Below are 21679 nucleotides of genomic sequence, written 5' to 3'. Positions count from 1 at the left end.
TTTTTCTTCATGTATCACATCAGGAAACACATGCTGTCCGTTAGTATTTTTCTGGCAGTGGTAACTCATCATTTGGGTAATGTGGTAGCTGCAGGTGTCACCATTTGGGTAATGTGGTAGCTGCCCTTGGTTATATATCCCTTGTGGGATGTACTTTGACCCTGTGTAAATGTTCAGCTACTTATCAAATTTTTGTCCATTAGTTTTAAGATCTGTTGATAATTCTTACCTGATCAGTTACTATGATGATGCTTGGCAAGTGGCAATTTTCTAATTTCATTGTTTCTTTTACATTTTATTAATTGACTTTCCACTTGCAAGGAAGAGCTTTCCCTTGTCTCTTTTTTATCTGTTTTTATCTCACTCTCTTCATTCATTCATTGATTCATTGATTCATTGATTCATTCATTCATATACCAGTGTACACTCAGGGATTTTGCCTTATTTAATAAGTTATAAATTTTTACTATCATTATTTACTTTGCTGCTCAAATCTCAGTGCTCAGTGCTCAAATGCTCATGCGATCCCCCTTAAATCAGCTCTTGTTTCCTTTTGATATGTCCACATCATTCTTTGAGCACTTACTTAGAACACATGTATTACTTTAGACTAATAATGTAAAATATTAGTTCTTGATTATAATTGTTACTGCCATCAGGAAAGGTACTTAATTCTCTGGTTTTTGTACAGTCAAAAGTTCTTTCTTGCATCCTCATTTTTGTAGAAAATAAAAAGTATGTTTTCTTTCTATTAAAGGATCTTTGTAAATATATAGTATTAAAATATTACTTTTTTAGTGTCTATGAAAGTAATGTTCGTCGTAACCAAACCTAATATGAATATTGCTTAAAATTTACCTTAATTACCTCTTTACAGACCCTACCTTCAAATATATATACTGTAATGTATAAAGGTGAGGTACAAATCACCTCTGAAATTCTAGTACCCCAAAATAATCACTGTTAAAATGTATTTATCTTTCCAATGTTTAAAGGAAATTTTGAAATCAAAAGAATTCCAACGGCCTTATCCATAATGGTTAATTAATGTAATATTCCTCTTCAAGGACTTGTAAGCAGGCATGGTTTCTCTTAAACAGGTCAAAGACGTCATGAAGGATATCATGTCAGACCTGCAGCAGACAAACAGCGAAAAGATCCTGCTGAGCTGGGTGCGCCAGTCCACCAGGCCGTACAGCCAGGTCAACGTCCTCAACTTCACCACGAGCTGGACGGACGGTCTCGCCTTTAATGCCTTGCTCCACCGACATAAGTGAGACCTGACTCTGCTTAGATGTGCATCTCCAAATTCGTGTCTCCTCTCTGTTCCTCTTTACTGCTCCTCCCTAAGGCCCCTTCCCTACTACCCTCACCCTCCTCTCTGCACAGGCTCTACCAAAACATTAAGAGAAATCATAGAACAAAACTACCCATTAAGTTTTTTTTTTTTTCTGTAGGACTTAAATGGCACAGTGCAATGTCCATGCTTCCTTCTACATATTTATAAGTTAAAAAATGTGAAATAATTCACATAGTTCAATCCCACTCATTTAGCACTAACCAGTAAGACATACAAAGAATTGTATTAGTTTTCATTCTCATACCAAAAGGAAAAATCTATAAATTTAATGCAATCTCAATTAAATATAGGAACTTGTAAATGGATTCTAATTATGTGAAAGAACAAAAGTCCAAGAAGAGCCAGTATACCCATGAAGAAGAAACGGGGTGAAGTGCTTCTCAAACAGAAACCCAAACTAATTATGAAGCTGTTATGAAGACTATGTAGTACTATAAATAAACACACTAATATAGTAATAGGCTGAACCATCTGAAATTGCCAAGATTTGATCCTATTTGACATATAAGAATGGCAGTTTCATATCCTTCAACTTAACAGAATAAAGAGATCAGAAATAGCTTCATCCTGATGTACAACTGAACTGATATTGCAGATCGATAGATGGTATGGCACAATTGAATTGAACCCTTACCTCAGCATACCCAAAAATAAATTTCAGATGCATCTAGGATTTAAATGTGAAAGACAAAATTTGTTATATGTTTTATTACTGTTTTAAAATATTTATTGTCTCAAGTTTTGTTTCCTGTGTGTTCTTTGCTGGTATATAAAAACACAATTGACTTTTCTATAGCTTAGATCTGGAAACTTCTTAAATTTTTTACTAATTTTAAATATGTTTCTGTAGATTAAAAAAAAAATTTTTTTTTGGTAGACTATCCATGCATTATAATAGCTTTTCCTCTTCTCTTCTTATTTCTTTTCCCTTCATTTATGCCTGTCCTCCAAAGCCATATTGATTTATATTGGCGATAGCAGAAAGTTTTGTTCTTGATAATGAAGAGTGTGGTTTTAATGTTTTACCATAAGAGTGACATTTGCTATAGCTTTTTTGATATACTTTTTATCTGATAAGAGAACCCCACACCCAGTGTTTTACTTCTCTTTTATCAGTTTAGGAAAGTCACCCTCTGTTCCTAGTTGGTTAAGAGATGTTGTCAGAAAACTTGAATTTCACCAAAAACTTTTTTCCATTGATTACTTAATTGATTTAATGTAGAGTGCCTTCTCTATGCTAGGTACAGGGTGTAGATCAGAGAACAAAGCAGACAAAAATCCCTATCTGCTTGAAGTTTACATTCAAATCGAGGGAGGCAGACAATAAAAAGTAATAAAATAAAAGAAAATATAAGTCTATAGCATAAAGAATTGATAAGCATGCTGAGGAAAAATATATCAGGCAAGAGGGGAGGAGGTGCCTGGTATATGGGAGGCCAGCGGGTGCTGTGGAGTGAGCAGGGGGAGTAATAGGAGGTAAAGTCAAAGAGGGAACTGGGTTGGGAGTCGGGGAGGCAAATCCCAGGAGGTAGATGGGTCTATGATGCAAGAACAGATAGAGTGCAGGAAAAAAAAGATCAACTTTTGGATGTTAAAGCAATAATAATGTCCAATTTGTGGGATTAGAAAATGAAGATAGTAATGAAATATTAGATAATAGTAATATGGAGGGGGTGTGACAGGAGGGAAATTCTCTGAGGATCTTTGTTTTAGGAGCATCCTGTGAGCAGACGAAAGCTGGATTTTTTCTACTGCTAATCTTGGTCTTTTAATTGTAGAATTTGTCTATTAACATTGATTGTGATAATTTGAAACTTTAGGTCCATTTTTACCAATTTTTTTGAACTTTTCATTTCTCTTATTTTTTCTGTATCTTTTTACTTTCTTATATTGTTAGGTTCCTCTTCCTTTTTCTTCTTTTCTTTTACTAATTCTAGTCTTTCAGTGGTTACTCCACACGTTTTTAACCAATGTAAGAACCTTAGAATGTTTTATCTGTTGTTTTAATATCTGTAAATTACTTTAAGATAATATATTTGACAAGCCTTTGAGATATAAAATTAAAATTTTAATTTAAACTCACAAATAAAAAAATTTAAAACTGCAGTGTATTAGATTGTAATAATGACCATTTTGTTTCCACATATTTCATTTTTATTGCATTTTATTTGCATGGTGACTTTTATTTCAGGCCTGATCTCTTCACCTGGGATAGAGTTGTTAAAATGTCCCCAATCGAGAGACTTGAACATGCCTTCAGCAAGGCTCAGTCTTATTTGGGAATTGAGAAGCTATTAGATCCTGAAGGTACTATTCAGTGTTTAATTTCAACCTTGATTTTGCTTTACGATTTTGAATACTTGAAAAGCAACGGTTTTTTGTTTGTTTGTTTGTTTGTTTGTTTGTTTTTAGTGGAAGGAATTATGAGAATTGAGTAGTGTTTTTTCCTTTTGAAGCATGGGGTAATCATTTTATTGCAGACAAGTTATTAGTACTTTTGTATTTAACAATTTGTAGGATCCTTTAGAAGGAAATTTAATTACATCATTGGAGAATAGTTATTTGATACCAGCATAAAATTTAAAGATTTAGAAAAATATATTTATTAGATGGACAATTCAGTATTTTGTTTATTTCATTAAAATGCATTTTTATATAAGCTTTTTGCATATAATGTGAAAATTTTAGTTACAAATGTTGCAGAGTTGAATTCTAGACTTATTTTCATAGTATGAATAAAATCTGTGTCATTGTCTTAAATGGTAGCTTATCTTTGAGCATTTGGGGGAAGCTTTTAGTGAAGAATTTTAAGACATGGGATACTGAACAAAAATTAGTAACTGTCTCTGGCTTTGTCTCATGCATTATTACATGAAATAGAAACTTACTGAGCTGTGGTATTGCAAAGATTATATAGTTGTATTGATTATGGGTACTAAGGATAGTTATTTTATATCTACTATCGAGCAGTTCACATATTTTGGACATCTAATTTAAGCTGTTCCTTATTTTTGTCCACTTTTAGATGTTGCTGTTCAGCTTCCTGACAAGAAATCCATAATTATGTATTTAACATCTTTGTTTGAGGTGCTACCTCAGCAAGTCACTATAGATGCCATCCGTGAAGTAGAGACTCTCCCAAGAAAATACAAGAAAGAATGTGAAGAAGGAGAAATTAATATACAGGTACAGGTAAATTTTTATTGAAATGTTTGACTTGCCGTATTTGTTTTCCCTTAGGTACTAGATAAAACACTTTTAGAGAATTTTTTTTTTTTTTGCTTGGGAACTTCTTGGTTTGTCAGTTTGCTTAAGACTCGGAGGTTCAGTTTATCAGTACACTGTCACACGTCACATGCAAGTAATGGAAAACTGTAACTCAACCGATTTCATTAAGAAGGAAAATATATTAAGCTGTATGACAACGCTTAAGAACCGGTGTTTTTCCATCCTTTGGTCACCGTCTTTTATCACTGTCATCATGTGCTGAAGATGATTTTCTCATGTCAGCTTAGGATTGTTCTAAGTACTAATTTTTTTTAAATTAAATTTTGTCTCCAATAAAAAAATTTTGCCATTATATTTTCACAAAGGCTATTAAAATATAAGCTTTTCCCTTTCATTTAGGAGGAATAATTGACAGTATGCTATTTGGTAAGTTTTTTACTTAAAGGTTTACAGTGGCTTTATTCATTAGGATATAAATGAGTTTCTTTTTTCAGGAGATATAAATAAAGTCATGAATTTTTCTTCCTGAATTATGTTGTCTTAAATCAATCCATATTTTACCTTATTCTGTTTTAGTCTAACCAGTTCTCTTAATTCATAAAAAGAGAGAATCTTAATAGTTGATGAGACCTTAAAAAGTCATTTGGTCTAACATTTTAGTAACTAAGAGATACAAAGGAATTTCAGAATGATATGAAGTATATTTTAGAGAGGCAGAAAGCATAGGCTTTGAAGCTTAAATTTTATCCCCATTTCTACTTGTTTTGGGTTAGTTACTTATTCTCTCAACCAGTTTCATCTGTAAAATATGGATAAAATCACTCACTTCATAAAAATAATGAAATCAAAGTGTTTACAATAATATTAATAGGCACTCGGTAAGTAGCATCTATTATTATTATAATTTTTCCTCTTGAACTTATTTTGGTGCTATCATTCATTCTCACTCAACAAGTTCCTTTTTAAAAATGTTGGTTAATTCTCATATAATTATAATGCTCTTGAATTAGCATAGCATCTCTCTTTTCTTTCTCCAAGCTTCAGAGAACTTATTATTTCAGATTTTTTTGAGGATTGGGAAGTAGGTACCAATCCTTTTAACTTCTTATTTCAAAAATAACACGATTTATAGAAAAAGAAAAAAAAAATTACTGAGGAAGAGGGCAAGAGATGGGGCCAGATTGTGAACCAAGGGCTCCTTTTAGTAATTTGGAAAATCAAATGATGCTGAGGAAAAGCTGTAATTTTTTATAATTGATTGAAAAAATGCAGAGAAGCATTTGTCTCTAGTAGTGTAGTCTTTATCCTGATTAATGATGCATCCTTTTAAGTGGCTCAGATAATCTTCTGAGGTTGCTTTTTGGTTTAGGATCATTTCTTTATTGGATTGGATCTCTTTTGTTAGAAAGGTGGGGTATTTTACTTATTATAGTTAAGACCATTCTCTCTTAAAAAGGGAGATTTCATTTGCCTTTTATGATGGAAGTGTAGGTAAAATTAGCACTTCTGTTTAGGGCTTAGGGTAACATGATAAGAATTGCGGAATCTTTTTGCTATTTGATTAAGAATGAGTGTATTAACATTAACCTCGTCATTTGCATGCTTTCATAGTGTCTTAGAGATCGAATTAAGTTAATTGAAGATATAAATGTGGTCAAGTTTTAATCACCTACTCTCTGACAGAGCTTGCCATCTGCTGCTTTGCAATGAATGTTAATAACCAGCCTTCTTCTCTTGCTCTTTCTACAAATAGGCGCTTTAGAGCATTCGCTGGTCAGCATATAATTCCTGCTTTTCTCTTTAAATTAATCTCTCAGTTGAAAGTTTCTTCTTTTGTTTTAATTAATACCTTCTGAACATTTGCATTTAGATAATGCCTTCCATCTCCTACCTCATAGCTCTACGTGCTTATCACAGCAGCCTCATTAGAGCATGGAGGTTTGGTGTTATTTTGACTCTGTAGTTTCAAAATTTTAGGTCCGGAACTTAACTCATTTTCCCTTCTCTATCTCCTTTGATCTATCTCCCAATCATCCAGTACGGTTTTTGTGTGCTCACCGATTCGTGTTTTTTGTTTTTGTTTTTTTTTAAATCTGCATCAGTTTACTGGGTCTGTTTGTTTCTTCCTTCACAAAGTCTCTAGTGTGTGTTTTCTTTCCGTTGCAGCCTTCTTGCTAATTAAAGACCTAATGCTCTCTTATAGTTTATGAGATCCAGCCTACCTCCACAATACATCTCAGGCTGCCTCACTGCAGTCATGGTGGGCTTTTCCCTCTTCTTCCCCAGCATTCTTGTACATGTGGGTTCCTCTCTATGAAATGCCCCTCCACCCACTCGCTGCTTGGCAAGCTTCCCATCGTTCCTCGGTTTCAATGGAACTTTTTCAGAAAAGTCTTCCCTGATTAACCTTTTGAAATCCAACCCTACACACACTTACACACTCACACTCACTCAGTTTCTTGCTGTCACAGTATTTTGTAAACTATTTGAAGGATTTTAAATTGTCTCTTAAGAGCATTGGGAAGCAGTGAAAGATTTTGAGTGGGGAAGTCTTATGATGTGATTACGTTTTCTGGAGATCATTCTGGAGGCCGTGTGAGGAGTAGGTTGTAGAGGCAGGGGTGTGGGTGGCAACGGGAAGTAAGATACCAGTCAGCAGGTTAGCAGACAGTTGTAGTCTTGAGGACAGATGGTGGTGGTGGTGGAGATGGAATGGTCTGGATGGATCGGAGATACATTCTGAAGGTAGGAATTGCTTGTATATTAAATATGAGAGGTGAAAGAAAGAAACGAAGGCCTGCTCCCTGGTTACTAGCTGGCGGAGTGAAGCGCCTGAAAGAGCCATTTACTGAAATGAGAAAACCTGAGGAGGAAGGAGTTTAGGGAAAAAAGAAAGAGTAAATATAGACACGGTGTGCTATGCCTATGAGACATCCGTGTGAAGATGTTAAGATGGTTGGACAGAGGAGTTAGGAGTTGGGAACCAGAACTATAAAGGCGGGATATAGATGGTTCTTTAAATTCCACGGGAATGAATGAGACCCCTCAGACAAAGTATACAGAGAGAAGAAAAAAGGGCCCAGGACTTTAATTTTGAGGCGATTTCATTACTTAGAGGTCGGCAAATGCAATTCGACCAGGGGGAAAACCAGTGTAGTGTCAATGGCAATTTGTCAATGGCAAGGTTATTGGTGACACTAGAAAAAAAGCCTTTTTAGTTGAGTGATGAGGACCGATACCAAATCTGAAAGAGAATGTTAACAAACTGTAGCTGTTAATAAGTACATGAGCATTTCTTATATTGTCCTTTACACATTTCGGTATGTTTGAAATATGTGAAAATTTTGAGTGACAGGTGAGTAAGTGGAGATAGGCTTTAGGCAAATTTTAAAGAAGTTTTGTTCTGAAAGTTAACAATTGCATGCGAGAGATAGTTCATTTGGTTATCAGATTCTAAAGTGTATAAGAAAATATTCCATTGCTCATGAGGAGCTTGAGATAAGTTTATTCTCGTGGGCTTTTCAAAAAAAAAAAAATAAAACAAAAAAAACAGCAAGTAAAGTAGAAGATGACTGCCTCCAAAAACTACTATCAATACAACAGCCTGTATGTGTGGCTGCCTTTCAGTGTCTAAAATAAAGTGCTAAAGTGTATTTCAGTAAAAGAGGTTTAATGAGGGTCAAAGCACAGTTCTAATCTTTCTCTCTTTTTCTTTAAGTTATATTTATCCTTCAAGGCCCAAGGCGATCCTCTGAAACTTTCCCTTGCTGAACTCAAATAGCACCTTTTGTCGGAACCATAGCATTTATAACTTTGCTAATAGCCATATTTTTGTCCAGAAGTGATTCATGTGGATTATTTGTCTCTTCCCAGCTATGTTAGAATCCCCATGAGCACAGAATTCAGGAGTGCATGCTGCTTTTGTTCTCTTTGCCATCCTAGCACACTTAATAAACGCTTTCTGACTAGGTCACGGCATTGCTCACCCAGCTACTGACAACTGGCTGAATGCCTAAGGCACAGCGGTGCCTACCTGAGGGAGGGTTCTCCATATACAGTGTGTCTTTGTTGAACACCTTCTTCTCTTCTTCATGATGCTTGTGGTTTTTTTTTTGGGCTTTGTTATTATAGAGCTCGGCACCAGAAGAGGAGCATGAGAGTCCCCGTGCTGAAACCCCCAGCACTGTCACTGAGGTCGACATGGATCTGGACAGCTATCAGATAGCCCTGGAGGAAGTGCTGACCTGGTTGCTTTCTGCCGAGGACACGTTCCAGGAGCAGGATGACATTTCTGATGATGTCGAAGAAGTGAAAGACCAGTTTGCAACCCATGAAGTAAATAATCTGTAGCTGAGGAGCGGGGTCTGTCCGTCACGGCGCCTGTGCCTTAACCAGGGGCTCCACCCTGGTAGATAGTGTTACTGAATTCTGCTCCACAGAAAGGTCGTGGCGTATGTTAGGACTCGTGATATTTAAACAGGCTTTTGTTATACAATTGGTGTGGGTGATTAACTGTGCATTGGAATTAGATTTCAGAGTTTAATCTTATTGTAATTTGTATATTCTGTGGAGCCACTGACAAAAATCAGTGCAAAGCACTGCTCGTTTCTGAAGTGTATTGTTATGGTTAAAACACAAATGGCTAATCAATACACCGAATCTTTAGATTTTGAGTGTTCCCCAGGAAGTGACTATTTTTATTTATTGTACAGTTAAGCGAATGTTATATCTAGCGTTCTTGTACAATTTTATATAAGGAAAATTTCCTAGTATTTCAAGGATATATTATATTCCACTGTAGTGATTTGATTATGTAGTTTTTTTTTTATTGTTCAGTAGTTTTTTCGTGACCTATTAATTGACAGGCTTTATTTCCTATTCTGCTTTGAAAATAATAGAAATGATCATATTCTTTCACAGTTCCTTTTGTGTTTTATTCATTATATTTTTTCGTAATTTCCTGTTCACAATCTCTCAGTAGTATGATCAGCATTTACTTCAAAATAGCTGGTATTACCAGATGTAATATTGTTCTCTTTGATTTCTTCACTTTTTTGCTTAGGCCAGCTGCTTATGTCCTATCTTCAGAGCTTAAAAAGTTGGATCAAAGTCCACTTTATTTTCACTCTACGTGGCTACCTATTTCTGTAGCTTTGATGTGTAGACATTAATAATTTATTAAGTCTCTTTTTTTTTGCAATGAGCAACTCACAAATTATATGTGCCTTCCTAGGCTTTTATGATGGAGCTGACTGCGCACCAGAGCAGTGTGGGGAGTGTCTTGCAGGCGGGAAACCAGCTGATAACACAAGGAACTCTGTCCGATGAAGAGGAGTTTGAGATTCAGGAACAAATGACCTTGCTGAATGCTAGATGGGAAGCTCTAAGGGTGGAGAGTATGGACAGACAGTCCCGGTGAGTGGAAGCAAAGAAATTGGCACTTATTTTATAGAGCCCATTGCCTAGTTTAGCTCAAGTAAAGGTCTGCATGCCTGTGAAAGCTAGATAATTACAGAATTTGTCTTGTAAAATTTTGACGGTTTTCTTTTTGTAATGTTGCTGGGATTTTGTATGGTCTTTGTTTCTCCTTTGGTATGTTATCCAAATTAAAAGGTAAAAGTTAGAGTACAGAAATTACCAAAAAGGAGAAAGACATTTCGTAGAGACAGTTATCGATTTGCAGTGTTAAAACTGGCTAACCCTTAACTCCATATGAAGACAGGACTATGTAGTATTTATCTACGGTTTTGTTCTATAAAGCAGTCCCACCCCCCACCCCCGGGTTTGTTTTCTTTCTTGCATTGTGTATTTAGGAGCAAACTGCATTCCATTGCCATTTCCACCTATTTAATAAGCAGGAATTCCTGATTGAAGAAACAATGATTCTGATACCAATACAGGGTGCTGTTATTTGCATTCTTTGAATCGACTCCCTCTAGAAAGAAAATAAAAAAGTTTTTTGCTCGTTTCTATATTTAAAGACTAAATACTAACTTGACATGGTTAGACGGGAGTGCATTTCTTTGCCCCATTTCTTTGCGGCCTGGAGTGTGTTTTCGCCTTTGCGAGGGGGAGAAGCAAGCGGGAGTAACGCTGTGCTCCTCCGTGGACAGGCTGCACGACGTGCTGATGGAACTGCAGAAGCAGCAGCTGCAGCAGCTCTCGGCCTGGTTAACGCTCACGGAAGAACGCATTCGAAAGATGGAAACTCGCCCCCCGGATGATGATTTAAAATCCCTACAAAAGCTGCTAGAAGATCATAAAGTAAATCTGGCTCATATTTCTTTCATACCTTATCACATATGAAAAGGCAGCACTTAACATCCTCAGGGGCTGATGGCTTCTGTCATTAGTGTAGAGGTGGGATGCTTCTTCAGTGTTGTCTTTTATTCAGCAGCTTAGAGGGTGGGGTTCATGGGGATGTGACTTTTCTGGGATGAAAGCGCAGGTGAAATTTTATATGGCTGTGTGTAGTTTCCTTAGGGAAGGGCATAGTTTTCGTGGGATTATCAGGGTTGTTCGAACCTATAAGTAAGTGGTTAAGAAGGCTAGTGTGTTGGCATCAATGCTGTGTGTGGATAAAGAAGCAAACTCTCAGGTCTATCTGTACCTGATCTTTTAAGGAAAGCTACTGTTTCTTCTCTGATCTAGGAAAGTAACGGGCGCCAGGCGAAGAATCAAAATTTAGCAGAAAATTTAAGTTGGTCACAAATATAGGGGATAACTTTTCATAGTCAAGAGAAGGTGGAGTAAATAACCTGTCTTCAAGTTGTTTGAAGAATTTGATTTTTCAATGAAATATCTAGATAACTGATAAATAAAGCTTTGGCGATACTTTAAACATGACTCGAGAAACATTTGATAACACTATTGGTAGTGTTTATATAAATTACCTATATACATACACCTTGAGACTTGCTGCGCTCTTCCCCTGGAAGAGGTGAGAATGGAAGGCATCTGTGTATTCTTAATTGCTTTCCTGGGCAGCTAATCAGATTAGCTTCTGACTATCAAATAGCATCTGCTTAACTCTCACTTTATACCATGCTGCACAAGAGAAAATGATCTCTGACTCTGTATAGTTAAGTTTGGGACATTTGTGATTTACCAATTCTACATTCTTATCTTAATTCCTAGTATAGACACTCAACTCATTTATGTTACTTTTTTTTTTTTTTTGCCAGAATTTGGAATAAAAGTAATGACATCCCACTTGCAATCCGTTATGACACTGCATTTTCAAACTGCTTTGGTTCATAATGAAATGTAAAGATGTATAATGGGTTTGTTTCATTAGTGGAACATTTAGGGTAATGATTGGAAATTCAAACACGATGCCTCATTAAATGTCCTTAATTACTATTGACAACTGAGTGGATTTTAAATAGGTAAATGCGAAAGAGAAGAAATAATGGTCTATCTTATTTTTTCCCCCAGAGTTTGCAAAATGATCTTGAGGCTGAACAGGTGAAGGTAAATTCATTAACTCACATGGTGGTGATTGTTGATGAAAACAGCTGTGAGAGTGCCACAGCTGTTCTAGAGGATCAGTTACAGGTAAGGACCCCGAAAAGGAGGATGATTCCAAGGCACCTGTCGTCTGATAGCGACTACATGTTGCCCCTATTCTTCATGTCCCATCTCACTGTTTATTTAAAAGAGCAGAAGAACCTACTTTAGGCTATGCTTCTCAGTCGGGGTTCCACACCTCGTGGGTTACAGGAGTACCTCGCTATCGTTCCTTTGCTTCAGCAGTCGGGGTAAAAGGGTGGGGCTGCTTTTGGTCTCCAGCCACCTTAGTATTAACAAGATTGGGAAGCACAGTACTTGTGGTTCACAGGCTGCTTGCTCAGAATTACTTGAGGAATTTGTTAAAATGTAGGTTTCTGGCCTCCACACAGACGTGGATTCCTGAGTAGAGCCCAGTGGATCTGCTCTTTAAAAAAATGTAGGTGCATTTCAAAGTTTGAGAATTTCAGCCGTGTAGGATTTAATATCCCTGTTTCTTTGGTAGATCAGTGTGTGAATTTCAACAACAGTTTTGGGAAGCCCAACAAATTGCTTCTTTTTGCACAAAGGCTATAGTATATTTTTGAAGGTCTTTTATAAAGCTATTTATTGGTATTTCATTTGAGCAATACTTGAATTCCAAGTACAATGTTGCCAGTTTGTGATTTTCAGTAACTTTCAGAATATAATTTCATCACATGAAATTCCTTTTCAAAGTTGGCCAGTGGTTCTGAAGCTTGGATGCAGAAGTACTTAGTTATTACTGTAACCTGAGAGGTAGGCATGTCTAGCCTATTTAACATGGAGGAAACCGAAATTTATAGAAGTGAAGTGATGTCTCAGAGACTTAAATAGACAATGAGTTTTTTTAAGTTTTTTACCTTTTGCAGTATAAAAAACTATCCCTGGTATTAAATATCAAAATAGGATAATACAAATTAAATAATTCTTGTTCATGTGTGACAAATGTAGAAATAAAATTTAACATTTGTTAATCATTATAAAATGTAAAATAACTTATTCGAGAAAGCCATCATGAAGAATGATTTTTAAAAATTAATCGTCTACGGCCATGCTACCCTGAACACGCCCAATCTTGTCTGATCTTGGAAGCTAAGCAGGGTCGGGCCTGGTTAGTACTTGGATGGGAGACCACCTAGGAAGACCAGGTGCTGTAGGCATGAAAAATAAAAACATAAGGGATTGTAAGCCGACAAGGTCCTTGCAATCTGTGAGGTCAACCAAGGGTTGCCTCGCCTAAAAAAAATTATCAAACTTATTTATTTAGTATTGCTAATACTTGTAACATTCCGTTGCTAAGTTTTGTAGAATTTTCTTTGGATCATGCAATATAAACAGAACAAATCGATTAAGTATTTTTTAAATAGAAATTCTCTCATTCAAAACAGTTTTTATAATGTTAAAATTTTTTTGTAATTTTCATACTACTGAGGGAAATATTTTTTGGCATGTGAAAGGTGGATTTTTTGGCATATGAAAGGTGGTTAAGAAATTACTGATGCACTGAATTTCGTTATGAAGATAATTATAGCCTGAAACAAACTTAAGCACAAAAAGTAGAATTAGTTTTTCTCACCTATAAATTTATAGGATTTGTCTATATTATTTTAATTTTTTAAATTTTATTTTATTATTAGTTTCAAGTAGACAATACCTTGGTTAGACATTTATATAGTTTATGGAACGATCTCCCTGATTGCTTTATCTTCCCTCTGGCTATCTGTACTGTTTTAAAGCAACTTTCATAGAAATATATTTTTATAAATTGCGAGTCTGTAATAGAACAACAGACGCCAAGAGTTTCTTTAAGGTTTGTAATAACTGTCTCTTAAGGCTCTGTTGCAAAGGATGGCTTTTTCTTTTACTAGAAACTTGGCGAACGTTGGACAGCAGTGTGCAGGTGGACCGAAGAACGCTGGAGCAGGTTGCAGGAAATCAACATACTGTGGCAGGAACTGTTGGAAGAACAGGTATGAAACTGTTAACCATATGGTCAAATGGATGGTGAAAAGGAACATCCTTCATTATGGCATTAGAATAAAGTCTTGCTTACTTTTCTTCTAAAGGAACATTTACAAGTAATTATTTGTTATTTTTAATCTTAGAAACTTAACTGGATTTTGTTAACCGATGTCACCATAATAAATTTTTAAAAAGTCAGACTTGTATCCCTTTTATCGTGAAACTTCTTCATAGAGATTGTAGTATATGGCTCCCTTGTAATAACAATTTGATCTGTGTTTAATATTTAAAATGTTAGTATTTAGATATGCTACTCTCAGGAGTTGCTTGACATTATAATTTTCATTGCATTTGTGTTGGGTAATGTCTTTGAACTGGTATCAACACAGTGCCTAACATGTGGATTGTGCTTAGAAAATAAAGAATAAATGAATCCACTCGATAATTTGTGAACTTTAAATCACAAGAATTTTTATTGAATTTTAACCAGAGTAACTACTGAAATTAACTGAAAATATTTTTTAGCAACACCGTTGATTTAATATTTGGTTAATAGTGTATTTTTTCCACTAAAGATTACCACAGCAAATGAACCTTTAGCGCGAAGCTGCTGCCTTAAGTTTTCAGTTAGAGTGGTGGCCCTTTGCTCACTCTGTTCTTCCAGAAAAACAACCATTAAAACAGAATGCAAATGAACGAAACTTTTCTCCCCAAACGCCAAACAGTTGTGGTTTAGAAAATAAGCAGATACTCTTCCCACATCTCTGTCTTCGTTTTGATTCTTTTAAATGTATTTCATTTCCATCCACAAAAAGCAACTATATTCATTTCAGGGGATAAAAACAAGTGTATGATGCTTTTTGGTTTACTAAATGTGGTTGCAGAGAGAACATCTTAAAAAATTGGTTGCAAAATTTGTCCCAAATAAATTGTTGATCACTACCCCCTGCCCTGAATTATTGGTTAGAATCTTCCTATTAAGAATCATAATGGAACTGATCCTGATTTCTGAAATATTTACATTTTACTTGACAAATATTTATACTTACTTAGACCTCTGTATTGAGACCGAGTCACATAGATCAAGTAATTAAAATTTTCAGTAATGACAGTAGGAGATTTAATTGCCAGAGAAAACCATTGTGTTACTCTTGTACTAAGTAAACTAATTTAAAATTTGGAAAGAATTTTAATTTGGTAATTAAAAACATTTAAAAATAGAGAATGGCTAGTATTTTGGCCAATATTTTCGGTTAAAAACTGACCTTTGAATGGCTTTCGGCTAGTGATACGGAAGGACGAATCTTGTGAAAAAGTAGAATTTGAAGCCAACGTAGGGACTTAATCTAGAGACAATTTGCTGTTGCAGGGAATGAGACCAAATCAACTGTATCTGAATTAGAAAACTTTTCAAAGGATGATTGTGCAGACGCTTTAAGATAGTTAGAAATGGGCTCTGAGAATTAGCTCCAAGCTTCTGCAGCATTGGCCAGTTTTGTGTGGCGTGGAGAATATTCTGTAAAGGACTTCATTCTACCTTTTCCACCTCAATTTCCCACGTACCCAGTGCTCCAACCCTGAATTCTCGGTTTGTAGCTCTTTTCTAGACTTAACACCACAAGAGTAATTAATGCTAGTTCTTTCTCTCTGTTCTGTTCCAATGCATGGCACCTCATACATTCCTCATGGTTCTTGTTTTCTTTTTTTTTTTGAAAGAGTGAATCTATTTCATTTGTTTCCCAGTCTCTGTGTTTTTGTTTAAGGTATGGCATCTTTAAAGCCATAGAATGCCTTTAAACTCATCTCTTCATTTTTAAGTTCTCCCCAGCCATGACATCATCCACAAATCCCCTTCTTCTTCTTCTTCTCCGGTCTCTAAACTGGATGCAATCTCTTTTGTGGTGTCTGTACTTTCTGTGTTGTGCCATAGTTATTCCCGTGCATATCTTATTACACATGAGGGAAGGATCCAAATTCGTCTTTTATGTTTGGTCTTCATCTTTTTTTGGTGTGTGTATGGCATTTAGAGGAAGAGTTGTTAAATAAACTGATAAATAAAACAATTAGAGAAAGAATTAATTGCAAACAACTAAGATTTTTCTCCCCTAGCCCTACAGAAAAGGGTTTCTGTGGTACACACTATACTTTGGGAAGAATGATCTCAATGCAGCCATGTTGTTATCCACCCCTGCTGCAAGTTTTATCTGTCTACATTACTAAATATCTTCTGCCTAAAAAAACATGCATCGTTGGCCAATGAAGTTTAAATATTCTTATATTGGCTTTGGACTATCCTCCAACTTCCTTCTCTAACCATAATTGCTGTTGAACCTGGAGTATTAGTGTGGCTTTCCTGAATGCTGCTGTGGAAAATCCATTGGCTTTGGAGTATAGGTCTTTGATCTGGCTCTTCTGTTAACTAGCCAAGAGATCTTGGATATATAGCTTGGCTTCTTTCTCTTTCCTCCCTGAAACGAGGGGCTGAGACAGACAATCTCTGAACTTCCTTCTGCCTTCAGAGAATTGTAGTGTGATTTTTTTCAGAGACTTGAATAGCTGGATTTAGCGTTTTAGATCCACCTACCTCCCTGAGAATTTGGTTTAGTTATCCAGGTGTGGAGCAAATTTCAGGTTGATCTGTTGTAAGTATGAGAGGGACAATATCTTTAAAAAGATGTCTTTCTGTGTCATTCATGCCTCAGGCTTAGGTGTTTGAAGTCCTTCTTACCCAAGATAAGGGCGAGGCCTCTAATAATAGAAAAGCTAGAGATCTGGGAACTTGAGTGAATTGAGTTACCAAGTGATTCCCCAAATATATTTCTAACTTTTGTTATTATTTGTAGTGCTTGTTGAAAGCTTGGCTAACTGAAAAAGAAGAGGCTTTAAATAAAATCCAGACAAGCAACTTCAGAGACCAAAAGGAACTAAGTGTCAGCGTTCGGCGACTGGCTGTAAGTGATGTCGTTGCCAGCATCTGTCTTCTAAGCTGGCGATATGTTTTATATAAATGGTTAATACAATTTAGTAAATACAGAGTAAGACTCATTACCTAACACTGGAATACTGCCATGTAATTATCTAGAACCAGGAGTCTTATGTTTTAGTATTAGTGAATTATAAAGCAAGTACATTTTACTATAAAATACACATGTTTAGATTTCCTGACTGGGGAACAGGAAGATAAATTTCTATAAATATCTAATAAATATCTGAAATACTAGATTTTGAAGGAAGACATGGAAATGAAGCGTCAAGCGTTGGATCAGCTGAGTGAGATCGGTCAGGATGTCGGTCAATTACTTGATAATCCTAAGGCTTCTGGAAAGATCAACAGTGATTCTGAGGAACTGACTCAGAGGTGGGACTCTTTGGTCCAGAGGCTAGAAGATTCCTCTAACCAGGTACCTTTTGCTTTGGGTAATATGTTGTGCCATTAAGTAGAAGTTAAGTATTCAGGTTGGCTTTCTGCAATAAAAGAAAAGTAGCTAAACTAAAAAGTTGGTTCCTTATACCTAGTTTGTTATAAAATTGAAAAATTGACATGAAAATCCTAAGTTTTCTAAAGTAAATTCTAATAGATTTTCAAAAACTGATTAATATCCAGTAATTTAACCCTTAGTAACTGATAACAGATAGACATGAATCCATTAAATTAGTGGTCCCCAACCTTTTTGGCACCAGGGACCGGTGCTCCTATGAGAATCTCATACCTGATGATCTGAGGTGGAGCTGAGGCAGTGACGCTTGTGCTGGGGAGCAGCTGCAAATACAGATGAAGCTTTGCTTGTTGGCCCACCGCTCACTTCCTGCTGTGTGGCCACGACCAGTACCATTCCGGCGTTTGGGGACCCCTGCATTAGATGATCTTTAAATCTTACATAATCTTATTAATTTAAACATTTTAGTGAATTGATCAAAAATACACTTGATCTTAGCCAAAAGGCCAAGAAGCGATAATTTCATCAAAAATAAAACTTTGGTTTGTAAAGTGTAATAACTCGAATGTCTATCAACAGATGGATAAACAAAATGTAGTGTATTTATGCAATGGAACCTTTTTGGCAATAAAAAAATGAAGCGCTGATACATGCTGTAACATGGATGAACCTTGAAAACATTATGCTAAGTGAAAGGAGCCAGTGACAAGATTCTATGTACTCTGATTCTGTGTGTATGAACTGTCCAGAATAGGCAAATTCATAGAGACAGAAAGTAGATTAGTGGTTGCCAGGAGCCAAGGGGGAGAGGAGAGTGGGACGTGCCAGTTATGGGTTCAGGGTTTATTTGGGGGATGACAAAACTATTCTGGCATTAGAAAGTCAGCATGGTTACACAGCTGTGAATATGCTAATAACCATTAAACTGTACATTTTCAATTATATCTCAATAAAACTATAATAAACCATTAAAACTTTGGCTGATTTTATTTCAGGTGACTCAGGCTGTAGCCAAGCTGGGGATGTCCCAGATTCCTCAGAAAGATCTTTTGGAGACTGTTCGCATAAGAGAACAAGTAACTACAAAGAGGTCTAAGCAAGAACTGCCTCCACCTCCTCCGCCAAAGAAGAGACAGATCCCCGTGGATATGGAAGCTAAGAAAAAGTGAGAGCAGACAGAAATTTTCCAAACCCAGTACTGTGCACAATGTATTTTGTTCTCGGGACTTATTTTGTACTAGTTACTAGTTATCGTTATGGAAATTCAACTACGGAACTGCCCACTACCCGAGTCTTCTCAGTATTCTCCTTGGCGCTGGCTAAGCCTCTGCAGCATCTCAGATGGTTTTATATACCCTGTGTTCCCCTCGAACTGTGTCCTGGAACCCCTTTTTTTCCTCCTTTCTTATTTACCTTGGAAGGATATGATTGTTCAGGATTCTTCATTTACTCTTTCTTTCACTGTTACAATTCTGACAGTTTTGCTTTAGATAGATCGCCGTATTGTTTGTGAATCTCCTTCCTCTTCTTGCAGTTAAAAAAATAATTCAGGAAAGTAATTCCTTTATAGTCTCCTTTCCCTCCATTCTTTTTCCATGTTTTCTTTCTTTCCTTATTAGTTCTTTTGCCAGATTCACTAACAGATTCTTTGTGTTGGGCTTAAATATCTATCTTTGGCATAAAATACCTTTTCATCTCATTGATTCAAAATAGACCTGGGATCTTTAGAAGAGGAATCCTCTCCTGGCATATATTGAGCTTTTACTAATGTCAGTTACTCTGTTAAGCTCTGCCGTGTCCCAGGTACTGTACCCCACATGCACCATAGCAGTTAATCCTCAAAACATCCCTCAGGTAGTTCTGTTCTTCTGTCTCCTTTACAGTGTAATCTCAGTGCTTGGGTAAATGGGCAGTTAGTTTTGCCTGAATAAAAATGATATGATTTCCCCAATTTACCTTTTATTAGACAAGGTGAGATTCCAGTTTTACCATATGATTTTCATTTTGATAATACGACTGTGTTTCTGCCTCCTGATAGCATCTCCTTGCAGGACTCGTGTGCCTTGGAGTTGTAAATAGCGGCCGGAGAACTTTTACTTTGGTAGCCAAGGCAACAGATGAGGAAGGTTCTTCTGATGTTAATATTACCATAGACTTTCATTTCCAGAGTGTTTATAGTCTGCTCGGTATATCTGGCAGTGTGTCTCTCCAGTGCTGACTTTGTACATCTGTAAGCAGAGAAGGTTCTAAAAGTCTAGGGTACTTATTATAGGTTCTGGCACCATACCGATGTGTGTGTGGAGAGGGGGTTCCCTGCACCAGTAGACAATTCGTGGGTTACCAGCTGGGTGGTGTGTGTGTGTGTGTGTGTGTGTGGAGGGGGGTTCCCTGCACCAGTAGATAATTCGTGGGTTACCAGCTGGGTATCCTGTAATTCAGTTCAATTCTGACACTTATTTACTGGGAGACAGAATCAGATGCCATAGGTTAATTGTCAATCTTCTATGACTACCCCGCACACTTCATTCTCAACTCTGTGCTTCTGACCAACTGGCTGTAGGTTGGAGGTTCCATAACGTTTTCCTCAGGTTCGATTTATTATCTAGAGTGACTTACAGAGCTCAGAGAAACATTATACTTACTAGATTACCAGTTTATTATGAAAGGATAGAACCCAGGAATAGCTGGGTGGAAGAGATGTGTAGGGCAGGGCATGGGGAAGGGGCACAGAGCTTCCATGCCCTCTCAGAGCAGGCCATGCTCCTAGGACCTCCAACCTGGAGTGAGTTCACTAACTGAGAAGCTCTCTGAACCCTGTCCTTTTGGAGTTTTATGGAGGCTTCATTACGCAGGCATGATTGACTAGATCATTGGTTATTGGCGGTTGATTCAACCTCCAGCCCTTTTCCCCTCCCCAGAGGTCAGGGGGATGGGTTTGAAAGTTCCAACCCTCTAATCTCTTGGTTGGATCTCCTAGAACCAGCTCCCATCCTGGATCCAAAAGATACCTTTATAGCTGTCATCACTTAGGAAATTCCAAGAGTTTCAGGAGTTCTGAGCCAGAAATGGGGACGAAGACCAAATATATGTTTCTTATTATCAATAACAATATCACAGTGCATAACTATAAAATCTGAAACATGATCGTGTTGTATAAAGTGCATTCTGCTGTGAGAAACAGAATACTGTACCCAAAGTGACTTAATGAGGTCACTGATTATCTCCCATTACAAGAAGTCTGGAGGTAGGGCAGTTTTAATGGCATGGTCTAGTTCAATATCCTGCCACCTTGTTTCTGCCTTCCTCAGCATGGTGGCTTTCTCTCGTAAGGCTTAGTCTTCTCATGGTCCCAAGATGCTGCTGTAGCACTGGGCCTAAGATTCTTGTATAACCTGCTTTACAAGCAGGAAGGGCAGTTTTACCTTGTCTTTTTTTGTGGTGGTGGGGGGCGGATCAGGGAGAAAAGATCTTTCCTGGAAGATGGCAGCTGACTTCCCCCTGGGTCTCACTGGTCTCAGTATACAGTCATTGTCCATGTCCTAGGCAGGAAGTTGTCTGTTGGATGGGTATCCAGGTGTGAGGACCACAGTCTTCTAGTCCACAGGTTGATTGATGCAGACATTCCTTCAGTTAATTCTTGGGCACATAGAAGCTTTAGTATGTCCAGACCATTATAATAGAAGGCAGTGAAATCTCACTGCTGGAATTATGCCCAGACAAAGTTGGCCCCTTCTCAGGCTACCCACGTGTGCTAGTTCTCCTTTCTGGGGTGATAAAGCCACATCACCCCTCTCTCTTCACCGTGGTACCTCTTCGGTATCGGAGGATAGGTTTCATATTTCAGTTTCCATTTATTATCCTAAAGTTCAGAGTACCCTTAGTCATTCCTAATGTGAAATGGTTTCCAGATCCTTAGAAGCGGCTGTGAACTGGCTTTAAAATGAGCCGTCCGAGCAGATGTGAGCCTTAAATATCTGGTTAGCATAGCTTATATGTGCTTCAGAAATAGTGATTTATTTACCCTTCTCTTCTCTTGGTGCTGCTGGTGGCCGTTTTTACCACCATAGGGACGGCCATTTCCTATAATCTGGATATGTGTCAATGAGACCTGAGATCATTAACGCTCTGCAGCGTTCACATCACTCTTGCTCATCTTGAGAGC

The 21679-nt window shown here is 37.1% G+C and overlaps 1 protein-coding gene and 1 non-coding gene across 11 annotated transcripts in view; both read left to right on the top strand.

Annotated features, from left to right (window-relative positions):
• The window catches only part of UTRN (utrophin), a 446938-nt gene that overhangs the window by 108177 nt on the left and 317082 nt on the right, over nucleotides 1-21679 (top strand). For 9 of the 10 annotated variants that reach the window (XM_025049288.1, XM_015592099.1, XM_015592098.1 and 6 more), the window contains 11 exons: nucleotides 1101-1273; nucleotides 3552-3667; nucleotides 4386-4552; nucleotides 8720-8923; nucleotides 9822-10003; nucleotides 10702-10852; nucleotides 12026-12145; nucleotides 13987-14088; nucleotides 16924-17031; nucleotides 17302-17481; nucleotides 18513-18682. In XM_025049288.1, coding sequence (XP_024905056.1) covers nucleotides 1101-1273; nucleotides 3552-3667; nucleotides 4386-4552; nucleotides 8720-8923; nucleotides 9822-10003; nucleotides 10702-10852; nucleotides 12026-12145; nucleotides 13987-14088; nucleotides 16924-17031; nucleotides 17302-17481; nucleotides 18513-18682 — 1673 coding nt within the window. The remainder of the gene's footprint in view (nucleotides 1-1100; nucleotides 1274-3551; nucleotides 3668-4385; nucleotides 4553-8719; nucleotides 8924-9821; nucleotides 10004-10701; nucleotides 10853-12025; nucleotides 12146-13986; nucleotides 14089-16923; nucleotides 17032-17301; nucleotides 17482-18512; nucleotides 18683-21679) is intronic. The other variant, XM_025049290.1, reaches the window with a different exon arrangement.
• LOC112482620 lies at nucleotides 13160-13278 on the top strand. Its single transcript, XR_003047370.1, has one exon. It is a non-coding gene; the product is annotated as a 5S ribosomal RNA (ribosomal RNA).

The sequence above is a fragment of the Pteropus alecto genome, unplaced genomic scaffold (genome assembly GCF_000325575.1).
Source record: "Pteropus alecto unplaced genomic scaffold, ASM32557v1 scaffold185, whole genome shotgun sequence".
Lineage (NCBI taxonomy): Eukaryota > Metazoa > Chordata > Mammalia > Chiroptera > Pteropodidae > Pteropus > Pteropus alecto.
The sequence above is the reverse complement of the archived record's forward strand: the minus strand, read 5'-3'. Positions and strand labels throughout refer to the sequence as shown.